At 41.7% G+C, this 25,657-nt stretch overlaps 1 protein-coding gene across 1 annotated transcript in view; it reads right to left on the bottom strand.

The window, feature by feature from the left end:
• LOC139155604 (NACHT, LRR and PYD domains-containing protein 12-like) overlaps positions 1-25,657 on the bottom strand; it is a 45,195-nt gene that overhangs the window by 15,813 nt on the left and 3,725 nt on the right. The window contains exons 2-5 of the mRNA XM_070730804.1: positions 24,546-24,578; positions 21,873-23,559; positions 20,367-20,444; positions 7,982-8,152 (exon numbers count right to left, since the gene is read on the bottom strand). Coding sequence (XP_070586905.1) covers positions 7,982-8,152; positions 20,367-20,444; positions 21,873-23,524 — 1,901 coding nt within the window. The 5' untranslated portion in view covers positions 23,525-23,559; positions 24,546-24,578. The remainder of the gene's footprint in view (positions 1-7,981; positions 8,153-20,366; positions 20,445-21,872; positions 23,560-24,545; positions 24,579-25,657) is intronic.

Below are 25,657 nucleotides of genomic sequence, written 5' to 3'. Positions count from 1 at the left end.
GGTATGCTTGTGTTGTGTGGTTTTTAAATGATGGGTTTTTAGATGCTTTAAAAAAATATATTAGATTTGATACATTGTCATATTGTTATTATTATTGTTGTGAGCCGCACCGAGTCTCTGGAGAGGGGTGGCATACAAATCTAATTAATAATAATAATAATAATAATAATAATAATAATAATAATAATAATAAATTATTGAATCTCTGTAAGGTGTGGAAAAACAATAAAAAAATTAAATCACCCAAAAAAGTAACAGTTTTCTTGAACTTTACTAATACAAATATCTAAAAATAATGCAAAAATATATAAAATAGTGAAAAGAATAATAGAAAGTGCAAAAAGAAAGAGAAATGACTTTCCTTTTTTCATGATGAATACAAACAAACTGGGTAAGCTACAGTATTTACCTCCTCTATTAATATCACAAAATATCTCTCTTTTCCATATTTAATCTCTTATCTATAAACAAATTCTTAAAATCTCATCATTTAGTTCTAATCAGCAAAAATTCAATAAGAATTGCCAGAAGTAATTACATACATAACATTAACTTTAATGAAATAAAGCAACATAACAGTAATAGCATTATAGGCTTATATACTGCCCCTTTACAGCACTTTCTGAATAATTTACAATGTACCGTAAGTATTGTTTGCATATTGCCCCAAGCAATATGAGTTCCCATTTTGCCAACTATGGAAGGCTGGAAGGCTGAGTCAACCTTGAGTTCCATCAGGATTTAGCTCCAGGCTGTGGGCAGAGTTTGCCTGAAGTATTGCATTCTAACCACTTTGCCACCAGAGCTCCTTTTTCTTTACTTTTTACACAATATTTTTTTCACTTTCTCCAAATGTAGAACAAAAGATCTCTTCTCCCCCATTCTCTTATCTATAATAAAAATTTTCATGTCTCTGTTCAGCAAAAATGCATTACGTGTTAAGGAGCACCAACATAAATATTTTCAACTTCACCAAAGAAAACAACTTTACACTTCTTCCCTTTCCTTTGACCTTTAATATTTTTAAATAGTCTTACAGAGCTTGATTTTGTTTCATTTGCTCTTTATTTCTTTCAGAAAACCCTTCAAAACTTTAACTTCTTTAAACCAAAAATAAAAATAAAAACCCATCTGTTATCCTTTTGTTTTGCTATTTGTGTATTAGTTAATAAAGAGCTGGTTTCATTTGTGTATCTAGAGTAACATATTTTTCCATATCATTGTTGTCCAATTGTCTCTCCTATATCTCCTATATCTTTTCTTCCATTCATATATCTTTCCCTCTATTCTTCATTGACGTATTTTATTCTTATATCTTTTCTTCTATCCTTTCCTTGCTATATATTACTACACGTTTATTATCTTCAGTGTGTATTGGACAAAATAAAATAAAATAAAATAAACCACAATCACAGTTTTATCCAGTAAAGCTTCTTCTTCCTCTTACACAAACTCTTTCAAATCCAGATTTATGATAGTGGACAATCTTAAGAGTAACTGAGCACATTATTCCCAAATATCCTTGATTTTTTCCAGACTATTTTCCTCTACTCTGTCTCTTCTCCTTTAATTATAATTTTATTTTTATTTTTTTTGTTATCTCTGGTGTTCAACCTTCAATGTCCCATCTTACCATTTTCCCCAATCAACAACATTTCCCACAGGAAGATTTCTTGTATTTAATTTCAAAATCTTCATATATTCTAAATAACAAAATTTCTTTTGGTGAGGAATGAAGGAGAATCGCCCAGTGTAATCAAAGTTCTGAATTCTGAAGGATCCTAACATACAGAAAGCAGGTAACAAGCAATTTACATAAATGATTAAGAAAGGAAATTTGCCCAAACAGGACTGACAATGACTTTTGCAAAGGTAGGCAAACTTTTATCACCCAGGGCTCTAAATCTCCTCATGGGGAGCTGTTCTTTGGAGTGCTTGGAGATTATTCTGAGTCCTCTTTTTGTTCAGATAGAAGTTTCCAGTGCTTTTCTGGAAGTTTGGTAAGTGCAAATTATTCAATGATAACAATAATAAAAATGCTACATATAGGAAGGCAAGTCTTCCTAGATGGAAATTAAAATCTTTAATGTAGATTAGCAATTACCTTGCAAGTCAATATTTATATTAAAGCAAATTCCCAAAATCCTAAGGAGAAGAAATTTTCAGGGATCTTTACTGTATTAAAGGAAGTTAGTGAAAAATTGAAGAGAACGTTCAACAAGTGATGACAATATGACATAAGCCACCTAAATAACAAAAAGTTTACAATAAATTTCAGACAAAATCTTATCAAAATGTGTAAACAAAATTAAAGTATATGAGAATTCTCAAAGAATGACCAAACATTATAGACCTATAAATCTACATACAGCTGCAAATTTTTTAATCAGTGTAATTAATACCCGGCCAACGGTTTTTCCGTCGGCCGGAGTTGCCTCAGGGGCGGGGGGGCGATGAGGCAGCTATTTTTGCTGCGAACTTCCGGTTTCGGCTGAAACCGGAAGTTCGGGTTCTGGCAGCGCGCCAATCAGAGCGCGCTGCTGGCATCTTGAGGCGGGCCAGCAGATCGCCCTATTTAAAGGGCGATCTGCAAAAGCGGCTCCCATTGCATTTTCTGTTTGCAAACAAACAGTTTGCAAACAGGTTCTCTGACTGCGTCGGCGGCTGCAGCGGATCGCCTGCAGCGAGGACGGGCCTATCGAGGCCCGACAGGTTTTGAGTCAAGGGCTTGCTGCCCCTGACTTTTTTCTGTTTTCTTTGGCAGCGGAGGGTAGGGTAGCCTACTCTCCAGGGGGGTGGGGACAGGTGTCAGCCTCACCCGATAGCTTTTGTGATTCTGGGGCTTTTTGCCCTGGAGTCTGGGTTGGGGATTTTGTTTATTTGCTGGTGAAACTTTTTAATTAGTTCTGGGGAAGGCTGGTGCCAGGGGTTTAAGGGGGTATAGCAGGCCTCTTCCCCTGGGGGGGTGGTAAGCTAGCCCACCCACCCCAGCCTAGGACCCTCTGCAGGGTGACGACCCCCCCCTTTTTTAGAGAGGGGCACAGGGGTTTTTTGGGGTTTTTGGGCCAAGGGGCCTTGTTTTGGGGGTGCTGGGATTAGGTGGGCTGAACTGGTTCCCTACGGTCCCTGGGCTCCCTTAGGTGGCCACGCCTTGGTGAGTTTTTGTTTTGGGGTTTTTTCCCTTGGTGGGGTTTGCCCCAGGGTTTTTTAGGACCTCTATACCTCCCATCCGGGGGGCTAGGGGAATAGGCCCACCTTTGGAGCCTCTTTTATATTTGGGTTTGTTGCTTGGTTGGCCGGTTTAGTATGGGCCCCAGGAAGCGTGTAGCCAAGCAGGCTCCACAGGGCCCTCGCCCTAGAAGGGCCAGGGTCCCCTCTGTCAGGGCTAGGGAGGCTGGGGCTGTAGTTTCTACCCCCCAAGCGCCACCCCCGCCTGCCGCCCAGGCCCCTCGGGGCCAGGGAGCGGTGGTATCTGCTCAAGCTTTTTCTGCTCTTTTAGATCGCCTGGACCGCATGGACGCCCGCTGGGAAGCCACCTTCGGGGCACGCAGTGGATCCGGGCCCTCCGCAGCAGTGGGAGCCCCTCCTGCCGCTGCGCAAGCACAAGAAGCTCCGGACCAGAGCAACTCCGCGGCGCGGGATGCCGGTTCTGCAGCCGGGGCCCCTGGGGTCCCATTGGATGGCAGGGGTGAGTCCCTTTCCATTGCACCCACACCGGTTGTTCAGGGGTTACCCACCTTAACCCCCCGGCAGGAACGGCCGGCTTGGGCCCTCCTTTAGGGTCCAGCACGCCTGTGGTCTGCTCCCAGGTTTGGGGGCCGACCGCACCACCGGCTTTAGCTCCAGCCGGGGCGCCATTGGTGACCACGGGGTCTTTAATTGGCACGACTGGGATGACAGGGGTCCAGGTAGCCCCCACGGGGGTGGGTGGTTCTGTGGTTCTGCCTGGATTGGCCAGCCTGCCGGCAGCCTTATCTTCGGTGGGGGTGGCAAATAACAGTGTGGCCACCTCGACTGACCCCATGGCGGCTGCCATGGGGGCGCTTCCTGCGGGCCTTCCCTCAACCCCTTTGGGGTACCATCTACACCCCTCAATCAGAGATAAGATTTGGAGGGGGGAATACATTGATCTCTACACCCTTTTAAATAGGGAAGTTCCCAAAAAAGAAAGGGATGAGGAGGCCCATACCGATCGGGCCAAAAAGGTCAAGGTACCTAGGTCATTCAGGTCTTGGCTTTACGCCTTTTTGACATACGCCACCGTTATCATACAGAAGGAGCCGGGCAGGGCCACTGCGCTCCTTAAATACATTGACCTCATCGCCATGGCGCACTTCGAGGTCCAAGGGGATGCCTGGCAAACCTATGACGAGGCATTCCGAATGAGGGTGGCGTTTGACCCTTCTCTGCCCTGGGATCGGGAAGTTCCCGATCTATGGTTTCAGGCTACCCGCAAGAGCGGGTCGGGCCAAAGGACCGATAGTGGTCATTTGATGGAGGAGGAGCCGGCTGCGCCCCGCACGGTTGCGGGGCAGGGTGTTCGAACCACCCCGCTTTGTTTTGAGTACAGCGCCAACGGCTCTTGCGCTCGCTCCTCCTGCAAGTTCCGTCATGCCTGCGGGAAGTGCGGGGGTTCCCATGCCACGCACATGTGCCCGCGTCCCGGGAAAGACAGGAACGGCAGGGACAAGAACAAGCCCGCCGTTCCTGTGTCTCAAGGGCCCCAGTCCGGTCAGGCTTAAGCCCCTGGCTGAACTTTTGCGGGGATATCGCCCACCCGAAAGGGTGGCTGCTATCCTGCGGGGCTTTAGTGAAGGCTTTAGAATTCCATATCAGGGTCCCCGTAGGGCCTTTATGGCAAAGAATTTGAGGGGGCCAAGGAAGACTTGCTGGTATGGCAGACTTTCCTGGCCCGTTTTAATGGGATTTCCTTCTGGCGGCAAGATTTGCTTCTCCATGCAGACTTGCAATTACACTCCGACGCCTCGGGTTACCTTGGCGTCGGGGTGACGCTAGGAAGGAAGTGGTGCTACTCCACATGGCCGGCTGAATGGGCTGCTGCCGGTATCGGGAGGGATCTTACATTCCTAGGGCAAGTTGGCGGGCCTGGCGTCCATCGCCAAAGCTCAAGGGTTCCCTGACACGTGTAGTGTTTTTCGGGTTAGGCGAATGTTAGAAGGGTGGTCCCGGGAACGGCCGACACCAACGGCTGACGCCCGGCAGCCCTTATCCATATTACAGCTGTCGGCCCTAAGCCACACGTGGATCAGGCTGGGCCTTCGCACTATGAAGCCTGCCTTTTCCATGCGGCAGCGACTACGCTCTTCTTTGGGGCTTTTCGGGTGAGTGAAGTTTAGCCGGTTCGGTTCGGGACAATAGCATGCGCGCGCTCCAGGGAGCAACGTGCAGCTACAAGCTAGTGGGGTCTCCATACGTCTGCGACAGTCCAAGACGGACCAGCGTGGTCGCGGTGTGGAGATTGTTTTAGCACCAACTGAGGATGCCGTTTGCCTGGTGTCGGCCCTAACTGCCTTTGCGCTAGTCGGGGGGACAACCCGGGATTTTTATTCTGTCATTGCGGCGGCCTTTCGTACATACGTCAGCCCCCCCCCCCGATAGGGACCCGTTGGCTGTTTTAATTTTCTGTTTGTTGTTTCAGCTGTTGCTGGTTCCCGGCCCGCAGTTTGGCTCATGGGCCACAGTTTCGTGTTCTGGGCCGGTCGTTTTGCCTCACGGTCCCCTGTCGGATCACAGCTTTCCCTGGGCTCGAAGTTGGACGTTGTTTGGATGGGCCGAAGGGGAATGCGCTGGGAGGGGCTCTGCCCCCTGTTTTTTGAACGGTGTGCTAAGGGAGCCCCCGAGTTGTTGGTGATCCACCTCGGGGGCAATGATCTTGGCGTTTTGAGCGGCTTGTCGGTGAGCATCCAGGCTCGCGAAGACCTTCGGGCCATTGCAGCCGCGTATCCAGGCACACGTCTGGTTTGGTCTGAGATCCTTCCCAGACTTGTTTGGCGGGATGCTGTTTCACCCAAAGCCGTTAACAAGGCCAGGTTGAGGGTCAACCAGGCCATTGGAAAGGTGGTTAGGGAGTTGGGGGTGTGTGTAGTGAAGCATCCCCACATAAAATTTGGAACCCCCTGGCTCTACCGAGCCGACGGCGTTCACCTCTCAGAGGAGGGGAACGCCATCTTCCTGTCGGACCTGCAGAGGTGCCTCCAGGAATTGGTGTAGGAGGCTGGGTGGGGGTCGGGGGGGCCAAGATTGAGATCTGACCCCCCCTCCGTGGCAAGTTTGGGGCGGAAATGGGCATTTAGATGCAACTGCGCATGCTCTTTTCAGGGCATCATTAAAGGGTGATGGACCGCCTCTCTCCAGGAACCAGAGGTTCAACAACGTCGGGGATTGGAGAGAGGATGTCCATGGGGAATCACCGGATCCAATGTCCCACGGGGATTGGAGGGTGATCTCCTCCCACACGCAGAAGCGTGGCTAGGATCCAGGTGATGGTGGTACCTTCACCTGGATCAGCATGGAGTCATTGCCCAATGTTGCCTAAGTATGTTATGGTAGGAATTTCCGCCCCGTTAGTTTGCTCTGCAGGTCCTTAGTTTGTTTGGAATTAAATATTCAAATTTGTTTATGCAAATTTATGCAAATTTATTTATTTAAAGTTATTTAAATATGTTAATTAATAAATGACTCTTAATTAATCCACAACTCACGTCTCAGCGTCGTTATTCCGCCTCCGGGGGCAAATACCCGGCCAACGGTTTTTCCGTCGGCCGGAGTTGCCTCAGGGGCGGGGGAGGCGATGAGGCAGCTATTTTTGCTGCGAACTTCCGGTTTCGGCTGAAACCGGAAGTTCGGGTTCTGGCAGCGCGCCAATCAGAGCGCGCTGCTGGCATCTTGAGGCGGGCCAGCAGATCGCCCTATTTAAAGGGCGATCTGCAAAAGCGGCTCCCATTGCATTTTCTGTTTGCAAACACCCGCCCACCCTCCGCTATCACCAGTGTGTCCTCCTGAGGTCACCTTGGGGCCGAATAGGAATTTTTTGCGGCCTCCCCTTTAGAGGCGGCCGTTTTTTCGCCTATTCCACACTGACAGGTGCGGATTGGATTGGTTAGGGGGCGTGGTGCATTTGTTTAAATAGGCCTCCCTTTGGTCATTGGGGTAGGCAGGTTTGGGGCAGAAATGGGCATTTAGATGCAACTGCGCATGCTCCTTTCAGGGCATCATTAAAGGGTGATGGACCGCCTCTCTCCAGGAACCAGAGGTTCAACAACGTCGGGGATTGGAGAGAGGATGTCCATGGGGAATCACCGGATCCAATGTCCCACGGGGATTGGAGGGTGATCTCCTCCCACACGCAGAAGCATGGCTAGGATCCAGGTGATGGTGGTACCTTCACCTGGATCAGCATGGAGTCATTGCCCAATGTTGCCTAAGTATGTTATGGTAGGAATTTCCGCCCCGTTAGTTTTGCTCTGCAGGTCCTTAGTTTGTTTGGAATTAAATATTCAAATTTGTTTATGCAAATTTATGCAAATTTATGCAAATTTATTTATTTAAATTTATTTAAAGTTATTTAAATATGTTAATTAATAAATGACTCTTAATTAATCCACAACTCACGTCTCAGCGTCGTTACTCCGCCTCCGGGGGCAACTGTCATATCTGCACATTGCTGAATGAACATTTATAAACTTCTGAATTCATTCCTAGGAACTTACTTTCTCCCTCAAAAATTAGACCACTTGCTAGATTCTCGGCAGTTAACAAATGAGAAAGTATCTCACATCCCCCCAGAAAACTGTCTTTATACCATTTTGATTATAATCACAGATAGAATTGTATCTTAGAAAACAGAAGAAAGAGAATATGGTTAAACGTCACAACTGTAATTATTTTTCTATGAATACTTTTCCAGAATTCAAGAGAAAGTAACACATACCAAACTGTAAAAATAATACTGATCACTCACCCTAGTATTTCCACTTTGCAGTCTTGATGTTGGAGCCCATCACACAGCAGTTCCATTGCTCTCTCATCTGTGTCCTTGAGAAACAACTGTAAATGTTTCAATCTCTGATTTTTCCTGAAGACTTCAGCAAGATGCTTGCTGCAGGACTCTGTGAAGGACCATCTACTTAAGCTGCAAATGCAGAAGAATTCAAATTATGCCTTCTCATTAGTAATAGCAGATATAAAAATAGATGGTATAGATAATAATTATTAAAAGCAATTAAAACAAAAGCAATAATTATGGCATTTAATCCACAAATCTAAAGTATTATATGGTTAGGTATGTACACTACATTAAAATTACCCTATAAATAATATATAGATTATGTTAAAGTAAAAAAATAAGTTGTAGAATGCAAATCTTGGATTTGGCACATTTCATGTGTGCAGTTGTAATCTAAAATGTATTCCAATTAGAATGAAATTCTAAATCTAATTTCCTTTTAAAATAAGAAGTTAATTTAAACCTTAACATATATTTTTCCAAAGGAAAAGGGCTATGGCCAACATTGCAGTGGTATGGAGTTCCCTCCACTCCATGGGAAGCCCCAAATCCCAGCTGTTTGGAGACCTGGAACTGACTAGAACCAGGCCAGATCCAAAGAGAGGCACCAGTCAGTGGTCCAGAAGGGCTTGGAAACCTACCTCCCCCCCCCCAGGGAGCTGGCATCAACTTCTCAGCCAGCAGCTGAGAAAGACAACCCTTTCATCATTAGCTGGGATGGCCACAATCGAACTGATTGATTGACAAGATTGTGGATTATCTGGGTGACAAATCTAAGGTGTGCTGGAGAGGGGTGAAGAAGTGCAAAATATTAAGACAATTGAATTACAAGAACTAGGGGGGAGAGGGAGAAAGGAGGCGGAGAGTAGAGAGGAATCAATATCGGATAAAAATATACAAGAACCGGAGATCAGATATAAACGACCAAACAATGGCAAAGAAGGGGCAACTACAAGGTCTAGAGCAGGAGGTAGAGAGTGGAACTAAGAAAATAACTACAGATGAAGAACTATCACTAATATCCATAAACATCAATGGTATAAATGCTTTACAGAAAAGGAATAAAATATGGCACAAATTGGCTAAAAGCAACCCAGATATAACGTGTCTCCAGGAAGTACACATCAAGAAAGATCAGCACTCAGTCTTAGAATGTCCAAAACTAGGTAAACTTTTTGCTTCCCTAGCCCCAGTTAAGAAACGCGGAACTGTAATCTATGTCAAACCACGATTAAATCCCAAATTACTATACTCTGATGAAGAAGGAAGGATCTTGGCAATACAAATAAACAAAGGAAACACCCCCACAGTAATAATCTCAATATACGCTCCAAATAAAAAACAGGCTGAATTCTATGCTAAAATACACAAAATTCTATTAGACATTGACTCAAAAAAATTCGTAATAGTTGGAGATTACAACTCGATAGTGGATAGAAAAAAAGATTACAAAAGCAGTAACAAGAAAAAAGCTAGAAAAACTCTTCCACATACCTTCAAACATATGGTAGAAGAATTCTTATTGAAAGACACGTGGAGATCTTTACACCCAAATAATAGATACTATACATATTTTTCATACCCACATAAGTCGTGGTCAAGAATAGACATGGCGTGGGCCAACCAAGAATTCACTCAAAATATTACAGAATCAGAGATCCTCCCTAACATTTGGGCGGACCACAATCCAATTTGGCTAAAATGGACGGAGCAAGAAAGATCTATTAGGAAAAGGTGGTCATTAAACCAATCCATTATTAAGGAAAAGGAATATACACTAAAAATGGAAAAGGAATTAAAATATTTCATATCAGAGGCTTATCGATAGCATACGTAGCGTGTAAGAATAAGCAAAAGAAAAGTGAAATGCAAAAACTGACTTCATAAAAATCCATCTGACCCAAAAACACTAAAAGAATTGAATTTGACAAAACACAAGGTGAACTTATATAATCAGGAGGAACTGGCACAAAAAATTAGAAGCCAAAAAGAAAACTTTTTCGAAAATGCCAACAAGCCTGGGAGATGGCTAGCGTGGAAACTAGCCTCTCAACAATCAGATAGATATATTGAAGGTTTAATTGACTCGCAGGGGGAAAGACAAACACAGGAATAAAAAAAAAATTATAGCTGAACAATTCTATTCCAATCTATATGACCAAGAACAGGTGGAGGAAAGTAAAATTAATGACTACCTAGAACAAATAGAATTACCAAAAATTTCCGAAGATCAAAAAACAAAATTAAATGACAAAATTACGATAACTGAACTTAGGCAAATTCTTGGTAAACAAAAAAACAATAAATCTCCCGGACCGGATGGGATACCTTTTGAGTTATACAAGACTTTACAAGGAATATTAGAGACATATATGTTAGAACTATTTAATGATATCCTATCGGGCAGGAATATACCAGAGTCCTGGAAGCACGCATACATTACTTTAATTCCTAAAAGTGAATCTGAAAAATCCCTAATCCAAAACTACAGGCCAATTACCCTCCTCAACACTGACTACAAAATTTTAGCGGCAATTATTTCTGAAAGATTAAATCCAATCTTAAATCAAATTATCCACACTGACCAAAGCGGTTTTCTCCCATACAGACAAATCAAAAATAATACTAGAACGATACTGAATGTAACTGAATATTATGATGTACAGATTGGAAGACAAGCTGCATTGGTCTTTGTGGATGCGGAAAAAGCGTTCGATAAAATTAACTGGAGATATTTCATACTGCAGATACAAAAAATGAATTTTGGAGATCAATTAGTGGGTTTAATTAATACAATATACTCGCAGCAAAAAGCTAAAATAATAATTAATAAAGAAATGACTGAGGAAATACAAATTAGAAAAGGTGTAAGGCAAGGATGCCCGCTGGCACCATTGATTTTTATAACAGCATTAGAAGCATTACTGATTAAGATACGAAACAACTCGAAAATAAAAGGATTAAAAACCAAAAATGAGGAATTTAAGTTACAAGCTTATGCGGATGATATGGTATTCATTCTGGAAGACCCACTGATATCAGGCAAATATTTATTAAAAGAAATAGATGACTGTGGAGCAGTGGCAGGGTTAAAAATAAAAATAAATAAAACTAAGATAATAGTTAAAAATATGACTTTAAATCAAAGACTAGAACTAGAAAATGAACTGGAAATCCAAATTGCTCCAAAGGTAAGATATTTGGGAATAATTCTCACAGCCAAATGTAGTACCATATACAAAGACAATTATGAAAAATTTCTGCAAATGACAAAAACAAATTTGGATAAATGGGCCAATCTCCAACTTTCATTTCTTGGAAAAATCGCAGTGATAAAAATGAATATACTCCCTAAGATTCTTTTTCTCTATCAGACAATACCCATAAAATTACCCAGGAAATTTTTCGATTCACTAAAGAAGTTCACCCATCAATTTATTTGGAGCAAAAAGAAAGCCAGGCTAAAATACAAACACCTACAGGACCACAGGAGCAGAGGAGGGATGGGAGTGCCAGACTGGAAGCTATATTATAAAGCTGCATCATTAAATTGGATAAGAGATTGGATCACCTTAAGGGATAAAAGAATACTAGCCTTGGAAGGCTATAACATGGAATTTGGTTGGCACTCATATTTAATTGGGAAAAATGGTAAATTACTTACACACTTCAAACAGCATTTTGTGAGAAAAAGTCTAATAGAAATGTGGCAATCAGTGCAAAAGTCCCAATACAGTGATCCCTCGAGTATCGCGAGGGTTACGTTCCAAGACCCCTCGCGATACTCGATTTTTCGCAATGTAGTAGTGCGGAAGTAAAAACACCATCTGCGCATGCGCGCCCCTTTTTCCATGGCCGCACATGCACAGATGGTGTTTTTACTTCCGCACCTGGGAAGACCCAGCAGCTGAGGAGCCGCCTGCCTGCCCGCTTGTCCGCCGCTTGTCTGCTTGTCCGCCCGCCGCTTTTCCGCCCGCCGCTTGTCTGCCGCTTTTCCGCTTTTCCGCCGCTTTTCCGCTTGTCCGCCGCTTGTCCGCCGCTTGTCCGCTTGTCTGGCTGCCGCTTTTCTTGTCTGCCTGCCGCTTGTCCGGCGCTTGTCCGGCCGCCGCTTGTCCGCCGCTCTGGGAGTTGAAGACCCAGGGAAGGTTCCTTCGGCCGCCCAGCAGCTGATCTGCTCGGCAGCACAGTAGCAGCGAGGAGCCGAAGATGGGGTTTCCCCGTTGCCCACGCAAAGGGGAAACCCCATCTTCGGCTCCTCGCTGCTACTGCGCTGCCGAGCAGATCAGCTGCTGGGCGGCCGAAGGAACCTTCCCTGGGTGCCGCCCGCCGCTCGAGAGCAAGAGGGGGAGAGATAGAGAAAGAGAGAGAAGGAAAGAAAGAGATGAGAGAGGGAGGAAGAGAGTGTGAGAGAGGAAGAAGCAAGATAGAGAAAGAGAGAGAGAAAGAAAGATGAGAAAGGAAGGGAGTGACGTCATCGGGTGGAAAAATCGCGATATAGCGTTTCGCAAAGATCGAGATCGCGAAATTCGGGGGATCACTGCAAACACCAAGTTGGCTCTCACCGAATGAGGCCATTACATATCCCAAGACAATGATCCTAAAGAATAAGATAACATATGATCAATTATTAAATGAAAATGATACACTAATTTCTAAATCGGACCTCCAGGACAAAGGGATCAAATTGGACTGGATTCAATATTACCAAATTAGATCCAAAAACAAAGAGGACAGGGAAAGGCAAGGATTCCAGAAAATGGGCACAAACCCGGGTTTGGGGGGGTGCTAGCGAGCCCCACATGTCGGCGGGGACGTTTTAAAACACCCGCGTGGCTTTCCAATGAGTCCCGAAGACAAACGAGGAAGTTTGACGTTTGTCTTCGGGACTCATTGGAAAGCTCCGATCGTTTTAAAACAGTTGCGCCGTTCTCCGCTGACTCCTGGCGAACTTCCCCGCTTTAGGAGTCAGCGGAGAACGGCGCAACTGTTTTAAAACAATCGGAGCTTTCCAATGAGTCCACGTTTGTTTTCGGGACTCATTGGAAAGCCGCACGGGTGTTTTAAAACGTCGCCGCCGACATGGGGGGCTTGCTAGCACCCCCCCAAACCCGGGTTGGGGGTTCAGGGGGGTGCTAGCGAGCCCCCCATGTCGGCGGCGACGTTTTAAAACACCCGCGCCGCCCCCAATCTTTGGCTCCTCGCTAGCGCTGCGGAAGTTAAAAACACCATCTGCACATGCGCAGATGGTGTTTTTACTTCCGCAGCGCTACTTCGCGAAAACCCGCTCGTTGCGGGGGGTCCTGGAACGGAACCCTCGCAACGAGCGGGGGATCACTGTATATGCAATTTATGTATAACAAAGTAATAAAAGGACTAGACTTAAGCTGCACACTAAATGTACTACTCTTAGAGTAGTTTAAATGTAAATAACAATATCAAAATGTAATTGATAAAGCAGAGTGCTTTATTTTTATTTTTCTTAATTTCACACCTTTTTCTTCTCTTACTCTTTTTCCTCTCTCTATTTAAATTTTGTGTACGTTGTGTTGTACTATATGTATTGTAATTGTGTGATTTTATTGTAAATATTTAATAAACTTTATATATATATATAAAAAAAGAAGTGCTAAAGTTGGTGAGTGTTTGGCAGATTTAATGATTAAAAGAAGAAAATTAAAACTTAAAGGATTTCAAAATGGAGCAAGTGGCTATCTAGCAATTAGAAAGATCATAGAGAGATTTAAAGGAGCAGGATTAAACTTTGAGAATGTTCTTATAAATGACCTGGTGGAAGTTAAAGTGAGTGGGATAAATAAAAATGTGAAGAAAACATTTTATAAGTGTTAAGTGGATTTAAAATACAGATATTTTTTTTTAAAAATAGAGCTGTTTTGTTATATTGGGAATTGACAATGTCAAATGCTGGTTAAAAGAAAATACAACAGCAGTTTATGAAAGCATGTTTATGCTAACAACTGGAGACTGACCTTGACTAGAAGAAGATATCTAGGAGTTTAAAAGAATTTAAAAGCAGTTTGTAAACTGTTATTGTATTTGATGGTGTAATATTTGGTGATAGAAGATGATTTTGAATTGGACTGGATTGAAATACCTAGAGACCACCATTCCCTGTAAGCTGCGCGCGCTCCAAAATACCCCCACGCGCACCCTTTTCCTCGGTCGCGTGCTTGGGGGGTGGGCGGGGAGGCGCAAGCAGTAGAAGGGAGCCGCGGCCGGCTGCCCCCCGCCCGCCCCGATGCTCTTTCTCCTCCACTGCAAGAGAGGCGGGGCAGGCGTTCTCCGGAGGCTGGCGGGCACGTGGGCCGGCGCGCGCTCTCCCCATCTCCCTGCCTGCCCGCCCGCCCGCCCGCCCGCCCGCCCGGAACATTCAAAGTAAGAGCGAAGGGTTTTCTTATTTTGAATGTTCTGGGCCGGCTGGCAGGGAGATGGACAGAGCGTGCGCCGGCTGCCACCCGCCTGCCCGATCTGCCTCTCTTTCTCCTCCGCTGCAAGAGAGGCGGGGCAGGCATTCTCCGGAGGCTGGCGGGTGCGCAGGCCGGCGCGCGCTTTCCCCATCTCCCTGCCCGCCTGCCCCTCACCCGGAACATTCAAAGTAAGAGCGAAGGGTTTTCTTATTTTGAATGTTCCAGGCCGGCTGGCAGGGAGATGGGCAGAGCGCGCGCCGGCCCACTCGCCCGACATTGTAAATCACTTTTGCCAGCCTCCGGAGAACGAGAGTGAGAGCGACAGACCAAGATAGAGAGAAAGTGAGAAAGAGAGAGAGAGAGAAAGAGGGGGGGAGAGAAAGAGATAGCAAGAGAGAGAGAACGAGAGAGGGAACGAGTGAGAGAAAGAAAACAAGAGAGGGAAAGTGAGAAAAAGAGAGAGAGCAAGAGGGGGAGAGATAAAGAGAAAAGGAAAGAAAGAAAGAGATGAGAGAGGAAGGAAGGAAGAGAGTGGGAGAGAGGAAGAAAGCAAGATAGAGAAAGAGAGAGAAAGAAAGAAAGAAATGAGAGAGGAAGGAAGAGAGTGAGAGAGGAAGAAAGAGAGAGAGAGAAGAGTGGAAGCAAGAGAGAGAGAAATGATAGAAAAAACAGGAGAAAAAAAGAGAAATGAGAAAATGATTGAGGCAGAGAATGACAGGAAAGAGAGAGAAACAGAGAGAGAAGTGACTCTTGATTTAAAGCATATGGTAAAAGCACTTAAATAATAACAGAGAAAAAACCCCAGCCCTCACCTGTTTTTATTAATAGTTTTGCTGGTTGTTTTAGTTTTAATAGTAATGGATTTTGGTTTTTTAAAATTATTAATTTCTTTTAATAAAAATAAAAGATTTATTTATTTATTTATTTATCTATCTATTTATTTATTTATTTATTTATACTTCTATGCTGCCCAATCCCAAAGGGACTGTCACTCAGACACTATACTTTTCCGCCCACACCGAAAAAAAATTAGAGGGAACATTGCTAGAGACTATATGGACTTGAAGGACTATATAGATTTGTGATGAAATAAAAATTTGTGAATTATGAATAGTCAATTTTTGAATTGACAATATGGAGATGTATGTTTATAAAAAACTAGCCAGGATGTTAAAATACATTTATGAAGATTTTAAAAATTGTATTTTGGAATTTAGATGTGAAAAGAAAACAGAAAAGGGCCTGAAACATAAGGACACTTAGAATTAACACTGGTGGGAAACGAAGATGAAGAAAAAGAAGAACAAGGAGATTACAAAGATGAAAAGAGAACTGAAGAGAAAAAACAGATTGATTTACTGTGATTTACAGTAAAAAGAAAAAGGAACAGGAAATTGAAAATAAAAGACAGATTGATGATTATATCGGAAGACTTACATTTGTTTCATTATCTCTGTCTCCCTCTTCTCCTTTCTTTTCATCCCTGTTAAAGGGTTGTTATCTGCACCTCATATTTCCTGCTCTGTGCTGTATGCTATTGTTCGGTGCAAAAAACCGTACCTCTTATAGCAAAAAACCCCTCATGTTCCATCGGGTGACGGACCCCTTTGGCCCAACGCAATATTTGAGAAGCACTGTTTTAAAGAAACAGTAAATACAATGATCCCTCAGTGATGATGGATAACTGTCCTATGCAATCCTGTCTAACATATGGTTTGTCAATACAAGTGAGGTCAATAATCAGATAATGGTTGTCACAGAGATCCTGAAATCTGGAGTAACACTAGATCTCATCCCAAGACCTGGCCTACTCTTAGATTGGGAGCTCCACCACAGTCAAAGAATGAAATGCAAGTCACACATGCTGGGCAGCAACTATCCCCAGCCTGTCCCTAAAATTTCATGTAATGGTACTTACAACCAGGTGTCAACAAAGAGGCACAATTAAAGAAATAGAAGAGAAGACCGATAAGATCGAAGTGAGACTTCATACCTCAGAAAATAGAACTACAAATATTAATAGAGATCTCGAAGAAGCTGTTATCAATCTAGAAGTAGAGAAATCAAAACATTCCAGAAAACAAAGAAGAAAGCCTTTCTGAAATCATGGCAGAGATTATTGTGGGCATAACAAACTCAATCCCTCAGAGAGCCCTGAGGGAAATGTCCATAATAATTAATTTGCGAGGGAGGTACATGTGCATTGAGGGGCAAAGTATATAATTTGGCAAGGGAGAACACGGTAACATATATAGAGAAAGAAATAATTGTCCTTAAGCAAATAACCAGATGGGTAAGGGAGAAAAGGGCTTCCTTTTTATAAGCACAGAATAACCTTTCGATGGTTAATACCGGAGGGACTCCTCATCACGTTTCTTGAAAAAGAACATAGGATCAACTCAGTACAGGGGGGTCATAGAATTCTTCAATCTCCACATCAAAGATAGAAGATCTAGATCCAAAGGAGGGAATGGAGAAAGAAGGAATAAGTCATGATGAATTAGGTTCAGAAGAACTCCCCTCCCAAACAGAAATAGGTCAGATTCAAGAGATTAAACAATTCCAGGATGATGGAGGACAAGGCATGACAACAAGATCTAAAACAGGGGCAAAGAAAGAAAACTAAAGGAAATCATTCTAAGATAAAGTCAACAGAAGAAATAAAGTTAATATCAATGAACATTAATGGATTAATGGAAAAAATATTTTACATACTCATTAAGTGTAATCCAGTCATTACTTGTCTACAAGAAACCCACATCAAAAAAGATCAATCAGATTGGAAGATATAGTCAAAGATCCTATGATCGCGTGGGCTAAAAACGTCCAACATAACATACACTTAGCAGACTGGGAGAAATCATGGAGTATTATTTGTAAAATCACACTGTCAGCCGCATATAAAGAAAACTTTCATAAACTTTTTTACAGATGGTACATGCCCCCATCAAGACTTACAAAGATTTACATGAAATTAAATGATACCTGTTGGAAATGTAAGAAACAGACAGGCACTTTTTTGTGGTGGTCCTGCCCCAAAATTCAAAAATTATGGAAAAATACTCTTAGATGGCTTACAAAAATTATAAAGGAGGAGATAGAACTCACACCAGAAGGTATGCTTCTATGCAGTGAAGGGCTGCCAAAAATTTTACTATCACCCTGTGGGCGTGGCTTATGCAGGACGCCCTGCATTTTCTTTCAACATCTTTTAGTGCAAATTGGGTGCTCTGAGGTGGAGCTCCATTTTGCTTCTAGAAATCTGGAAAAGACAATACCCAAAACAAACGCTTCCTCTTATGACACATATAATCACTGCGGGAAGAATTTCAATTGCACAAATGTAGAAAAAAGATCAGACCCCACCCGAAAATGTAATACTGTAATGGAAAAAATCTATAGATGCGCGGAAATGGACGAAATGACGAACGCAATCAAAGGAATAAAAAGTAAAGAAACCAAAGAGACATGGCACAAATGGCATGAATGGATCCGGAATAAAAACAAAATTTAACAATACAGAGCATCAGTGTATATATAGGTAAAAACTACCATTTTATAATAGTATAGGGATAAATGAAACAACCATTTATGATTAATTACTATCCTCTATAGAATCAGGAACATTTATGTTTGTTTCATATATGTGGATGTACATAGCCTAATATAAAACAAAGTGTAACAAATGGCAAACTTAAAATGTAATAGATATGGATTATGACCTGTTTAACAATGTATATATGACAAATATCGTTTTTTTAAAAAAATCAATTGATTTTTTTAAAAAAACAGATCAATCTCTTACAATGTTCAGACCTGGGTTCATGTTTTGTCAGCACAGCCTCAGTTAAAAAGGGTGGGGGGTAAATCCCAAACTAATATGCAGTTATGAAGAAGGTAGATTTCTTATAATTCAAATAACCATAAGACTCAAACCTGCAATCATTGTAAACAGCTATGTCCCAAATGCAAACCGATTACTATTTTTTGCAAGGCTGCATACACTTTTATTAGATACAAAAAGGGTAAAATTACTATTTATTGGAGATTTTAATTCAATTGCAGATAGAAAGCTTGACTATAAGGGCCAAAAAATCTAGAAAACTCTTACCAGAGTCATTTAATGCAATGGTGAATGAATTTCAACTGAAGGATGTTTTGTGCTGCCAACACCCTAACAACAAATCTTACACTTTTTTCTCCTAGTCGCAAAAGCCCTACTCAAGGATTGATATGGCTTGGGCCAATCCCGACTTCCAATCCCAGCTCTTAGAAGCTGAAATTCTATGTAATACATGGGCCGACCATAGTCCACTGCAGTTAAAATGGAAGGAGCGAGACAGTCCCGTATGTAAAAGATGGTCAATGAACCAATTAATGATTAAGGAAAAAGACTTCATCTGTATGATGAAAAAGGAACTAGAAATATATTTTTTTCAAAATAGCCATAATGAGTCAACAACCATCCAAAACATATGGGACACCACAAAAGCATACACAAGAGGACTATCAATTGCCTACTTATCACTTCCGTTGATTCAGCTATCAATTCAACCCACCCAGCAGGGTACAGTACCTCTTGGTTAACCTTCAATACCCCACACATAACAAGACCTCCTGTTATAAAACCACAAAAACAGATGGGAGAGCATGTCCTGTCCCTCTCTTTTTCTCACTTCAGATGAGGCCCTGACATAATACCCTCCCTCTAATCAAGGAATTCCCATTAAAATCACAAACAACTGTGTTCTTTTTGTAGACAATGTAAAACTCTTCAACACCACTGATAACACAACTACTCTACAAAAAGACCTAGACTCAGTTTCTGACTGGTCCAACACATGGCAACTCCAAATCTCAACCAGCAAATGCTCTGTCCTACACATCAGCAAAAAGAATCAGAACTTCAAATACAAACTTAATAAACAAATTATCACAGATAATCCCCACTTGGTCAAGGACCTCGGAATACTAATAACTAAAGATCTAAGTTCCAAAGCCCACTGCAACAACATCGCTAAGAAGGCCTCAAGAGTTGCTAATCTAAACCTACTTAGCTTCTGCTCTGGAAATCTCACACTACTTATCAGAACTTACAAAACTTTCACCAGACCCATCCTAGAATACAGCTCATCTGTTTGGAACTCATATCGCATCTCAGACATTAACACTCTTGAAAATGTTCAAAGATACTTCACAAGAAGAGCCCTTCACTCCTCCACTCGAAACAGAATAACCTACGAAACTAGACTTACAATCCTGGGTCTTGAAAGCTTAGAACTATGACGCCTTAAACATGATCTAAGTATTGCCCACAAGATCGTATGCTGTAAAAGACTACTTCAGCTTCAACCACAACAACACAAGAGCACACAACAAATTCAAGCTTAATATTAACTGCTCCAAACTTGACTGAAAAAAATATGACTTTAGTAATCGGGTTGTCGAAGCGTGGAACTCATTACCGGACTCTGTAGTATCATCCCCTAACCCCCAACATTTTACCCTTAGACTATCCACAGTTGATCTCTCCAGATTCCTAAGAGGTCATTAAGTGCACTAGAGTGCTTTCCGTCCCCTGTCCTATAGTCTCTCCTATATGTTGCACTTCTTCTCTACTATATCCTCTATAACCTTCATTGTGTATTATTGTGTATTGGACAAAACAAAAAAACAAATAAATAAATAAATAAAATAATGCACGTTTCCTAACTCTGCTTCCTTGTCCCTCAATGTCCGTTGTAACTCAATTCCATCCTAGGCTTCAGGAACCCCTAGTAAAGCTTCTTCTATTGATGACCATGAGAAACTGATGAGAGACTTCTGTAACAGTATTTAGGTTAACATGCAAACTGCTATTATTATGTAGTGGTTTCTTTAACAACATCTAGAATGAAATTCTAGTAGTTTCTTACCAGAGGATACTTTGGTTTCTCAGTTTTGTCAGTTCTTTAAAGAAGTCTTCCATATATCTTTCATCCAAACTCTTTTCCCTAAAGGAGAAATATATTTTTGTTCTTCAGTCTTTCACTTCAGTGTTTCCAGTTCCTCTATTTTGCAAATATAATTGGCATTCCAGTTCATTTGAAAAGTAATCACAAATAAATGCATTCATATTGCAGTAGTAGAAAAAAGACAATTTTGTAAATGAAATGTTTACAAGTAGTCCTTGACCAACAGTCATGTTGAACCTGTCCATTAGTCAAAAGTTGTGATAGCCATTAAGTGAAGCTCCCATGTGATTGCCTTACTTACAAATGTGAAATATGAAGTATTGCATCTAAAATAATGTTTAATTATAAAATAGTTAACAAACTTTTTATTGTTCTCACAGTTAACAATATAGTTCAGAAAAGTCTAGAAAGAAAACAGTGTGGAGCTTTTTGAGCAATAGCTAGGGAGATTTTGTTGACAAGCACCCTGAATAGGTTGTAAATTTGTTAGTATCCAGCCAGCGGGAAACCCGGACAGTGTTGAGTACAAGAAAAAGGGTATAAAATCTGTTGCATGCTTTGATCTGGGTCCACCTCATGTGCACCTTACTTGCAAATACAATGGTACCTCTACTTAATAACTTAATTCATTCCATGACCAGGTTCTTAAGTATAAAAGTTTGTAAGTAGAAGCAATTTTCCCATATGAACCAATGTAAAAGCAGATAATGCATGCAAAACATTTAGGAAAGAAATAAAAGTTCAGAATTTGGGTGGGAGGAGGAGGAAGAAGAAGATGAGGAGGACAGTCGCTGCCAAAGGAAGAAGGTGAGGTGAGGGGAATAAAAAAAATCCAAAACTTTTTTAAAAAAGAGGGATTCTGAGGCGGCAAGGAGGAGCACACACCTCCCATACACTGCACCAGAGAGAGAAACCCAGGTAGGTGATAGGGGGGAACCTCCTGTTCCTTTAACCGAAAGGCGGCAGCGGCGGCTGCTACCTGCTTCTTCTTCCTTCCCATGCTGAAGAGCTCCCCTCTCCTCTCACTCGCTCGCTTTGTAGCCAGCGCCTTTCCTTCACTGTGGTGACTCCTTACTTTGGCTGAAGTCAAGTTGATCTAGCCAGGGTGAAGCACCTCCTTTTACCTTTCTGCACCCAGATATTCCAGGATGCAACCTCGCGCAGGGTGTATGGGAGGCAGGGCGAGGTAGTCACCACAATGAAGTGGTTTATTCCCTTTCCAAGTGCCAGAGAAAGTAAAACGCTCCGTTCACTCTGGGCTGCCCAGAGTGAAGGGAGTGTTTCTTTTCTCTGGGCGCGAGAAGAGGTTTATTCCCTCTTCAAGCACCCAGGGAAAAGAAAATGCTTCGTTCGTTCTGGACTGCCAATGCCTCCTTAAGCACCACCGAAAGGCTTCTCTGGCAGAAAAGCCTGAAATGGCCTGGATTAAAGCGGGAATGGAAACAAAAGGTTTTCAAAAATACTTACTTATCTTCTGGAAGAAATAATTCTCTCTCTGCATGATCTACAAATGCAGAACCTTTGGCAAAGAGGTATTTTAAATTCTGGCAGTGTTGTATACAATAGGCCAGGATCATCAATTCCATATCTGAGTTGCTCTGATAATCTATTTCAATGATACTACATATTGCATTTTTTATAAAATTGTCATCTCGTGTCTCATATAAATAACTAAACATTTCTTTTTGCAATTGAAAATTATGTCTCCTTTTTGGAATATTATTTTTCACCCAGTTTAACAAGAATTTTTTATTCTTAGGAGAAATTTCCCATCCAAATTCTTTTCTCAACTCGCTCATTCTTTTTTCTTCATTTAAAAAACCAAAGAGGAAGTGAAATCCCACTACAAAGTCAGGCCTAAAAGACCTATGTGTTTCTAACAGTGTCTGCAAGTTTTTGTTCCAATTTTCAGAATGCTGCTCATCTCCTTCTTCTAGGACATAAAACAATGCAGCAAAAAACTCCTGGAAGCTCAAGTGAATGAAGCTGAAGGTTTGAATACAATCAATATCTCTTTTGAAGATACTCTGATTCAGAAAAAGTGGGAGGGAGTCTCCCTGATTTAAAGTGTGCTTCTTAACTTCTTCTTCCATAAACAATGTTTTCTGTTCCCAAACTCCTTCTGCAGCCAAAGAGCATAAACCTTTCACATTTGATTCGACATGCTGTTTGTATTCTTTATGGTGAAACTTTAACAAACTGGAGAAGTACAGTATGTAGATTGCAGTGAGGGTGTATGGTGTCTTCTGAAGATCCTTGCCTCTCTCCAGCTCCTGTTTCATCACTGTGCAAATGATCCAGCTCACAAGGGGAATGACACACATGGTGAAAAGGGTATCATTTTGTTTAACAAATCTGAGAGCTTCAGTTGCTTGGTCTTCGTTTTCAAAAAACTTGTAGAAATATTCTTCTCTCTCCTTTGTGGAAAACCCCAATATTTCAACATTACGTGGGCGCTCTAAACATTGATGGAGTTTCTCCAAAGCAATTGGTCTTGTTGTGATTATAAGAGAGCATTTAGGAAGAATCTTTTTTTGAAACAAACTGCTCAAAAGAATTCTCACTGGCTCCTTCTTCCAGGGATCAATGCAAAAGTAGTTTTCAGACAGATTAAAGGAATACCTGAATTCATCAAACCCATCAATTATGAACAGAAGCTTCTCTTCATTCTTCAGTATGTTTCGAATGACATTTTTCACTTCGTGACACTTGAGCCATTCTTCTGAAATTATTTCTGCAATGCTAGTCTTATGGGACTCTGCATGGACATTCATCTTTCTACAGCAAATATAGAAAACATAATTAAATTTGTCCTGATAAAGTAGTTGAGAAGACCAATCAAATATAATTTTTTGGGCCATTATGGTTTTTCCAATTCCTGCAGCTCCCTGTAACACAACAACTTGTGGGATTAATCCATATTTATCAGGGTTAAATAATGTTTCAATGCTGGTTGAAGACTCAGCTCTTTTGCTGATGATTTCAAGATGTTTCCTTCCCATCGCCAGAATTTCATGTTCTCTCTCCTCTTTAGATGGATGATAATCTATGATGATTAACTTTGAGTATCTCTGGTTGAGGGATACATATTCACCAGGAACAGCATTAGGATCTTTCATTGTTTCAAATTTCTTTTTAATGTGGTTTCTGTAATCTAAAGGAAGAATGAATTAAATTAGAAGTGTGGAAAATAAGGCATACACAAGACACATAGATTAAGTGTTTTGTATGTTTATCTTCTCCTTGAAGCCACCCACTTACTCACCCTCCAGATTAATGTGATGAGGGAAGTTGTAGGATTCTTTGTTAGTTGATTTGTCAGAATTGATGTAAATAGGCAAACACTTGTTAATCAATATATTGAATATTTATCATTTGTAAATTCTTTTTATTCCACATATTTCTCAAATGATTGTGATAAATACTAACAGGTTATATAAAGTTCTTCCTTTGGACTTTGAGAAATGGATATGTTTAAACATTAGCCTCTTGCAATATGGTAAACCCTCTCAGAATTAGTGTAATTGCTAGCATACTTCATTTTTAGTGTGGATTGTTTTTATTCACAGAGAGAGAAACACACACACACAACCACACACACACACACACACACAAGATGATGGATTTGTCACAATTTAAATATATTCTTCTGTAAATTTCTATGGGGTTCTTCAATTCAGACTATCTATTTCAACACATTCTTTTCAAAATATATTTGAAAAAGATGCAGTTATTATTAAAATATAAGGTTTGTATCCCCCAAATTCTGGATTATAGAAATATGTATATGTACTGATAATACTAAATTTGAAGCAATTTCATTCAGCATAATTTCTCTCTTAGGCCCTATTGGAATATTTTTATATATTGCATTTTAGTTACTTAAATCGACACTGCCTTCAGAATATAGTAATTAATAAATAACTCCTATCACTATTACATCAAGCTCAATATCATATATGCAGAAAATTGCTCTTTTATATGATATATGCAGAAAATTGCTCTTTTATATATAAAATGGTATTATATGGAAGATTCACAATAGTTTCCATAGCTGGGGGAAGGAGAAGAGAGGAAACTGCTCATGCTAAATTAATTTTACACATAATTCAGTGACCCGTTGAATGATTCCTGCCTTACCTGATGAATCTGGCAGTGGGTGAACATCCACATCTGCAATTGAAGATGGACTAGAATTGGTGAAATGCACATTATAAAAATTGGTAAGTCATAGAGCATTCATAACTTCTATGAATGTCTTAATTTATAATGTATATTGGGTTTTTAAAAATCTAATAATTCCTATGCCTTTTTACACATTTATTTTCCTCTTTCCAATTTTTTCTTTTAAGGGCAGGCTTAAGTGGCTCACAATTGGGAAAGGGAAGAGAGATAATTGTGCCCTTGCCCTCTCTCCTACTTCTGGGTTTCTTAGAAGAAAGAAAACTGTCATTTAATCATTCTACTTTTCACTCATGCCACTTCTAGGACACTAAGCCAAAAGGATATTATGATCAAACTGAAACTATCCAGGAATGTAATCAATGCCATCTAAACAGTGGTGGGTTGTTACTGGTTTGCCCTAAAATGGGCAAATCAGTAGCTGTGGTGGTGGGAGGCTGTGCCCACCTGCCCAGATGTCTCTGCGCGTGCACCCAATAGCAAAATGGTCGCAACGGGATTTGCAACCCACTGCTGCATCTAAGGCCAGGGGTGGGTTGCTACCAGAGCGAACCAGTTGTTAATTTTATGGCTGGTTCAACAAATTGTCAAATCTCATCCCTGCATGCCCTCATCCCTGCATGCATCACAACAGGACATCACAACAGGAATCCCCATGCGGCCTGTTTTGAAGTTCTGGAAGGCTGAATACGGGCCTGATTCTGGCCTTCAGAGTGCCTCTAGAGCTCAAGGAGGCAATTTTCACCCTCCCGGAGGCTCGACAAATGCCTCCAGAGCCCAGAAGGGCAAAAACCAGGCATCCTGGAAGTTCCAGAAGGCCAGATATGGGTCCGTTTCCAGTCTCCAGAGGGCCTCTGGAGCCCAGAAAGGCCATTTTCATCCTCCCGTAGGCTGAGGGAGTCTCTGGACCCTGGGGAGGGCAAAAAATGGGTCTAACCCTAACCTCCCTCTCCCAGGAGTCCCCACCCCTAATATAGGGTTTGAAATAAAGTTACCAATAAGGAAATGTCATGAATTTTGTACTTTTTATATAGCAAAGCTTCCATTGTCAGGAAGGAGAAAATTTTGTT

Source organism: Erythrolamprus reginae, unplaced genomic scaffold (assembly GCF_031021105.1).
Source record: "Erythrolamprus reginae isolate rEryReg1 unplaced genomic scaffold, rEryReg1.hap1 H_32, whole genome shotgun sequence".
Lineage (NCBI taxonomy): Eukaryota > Metazoa > Chordata > Lepidosauria > Squamata > Dipsadidae > Erythrolamprus > Erythrolamprus reginae.
Note: the sequence above shows the minus strand (reverse complement) of the source record. Positions and strands in the feature narration are given on the sequence as shown.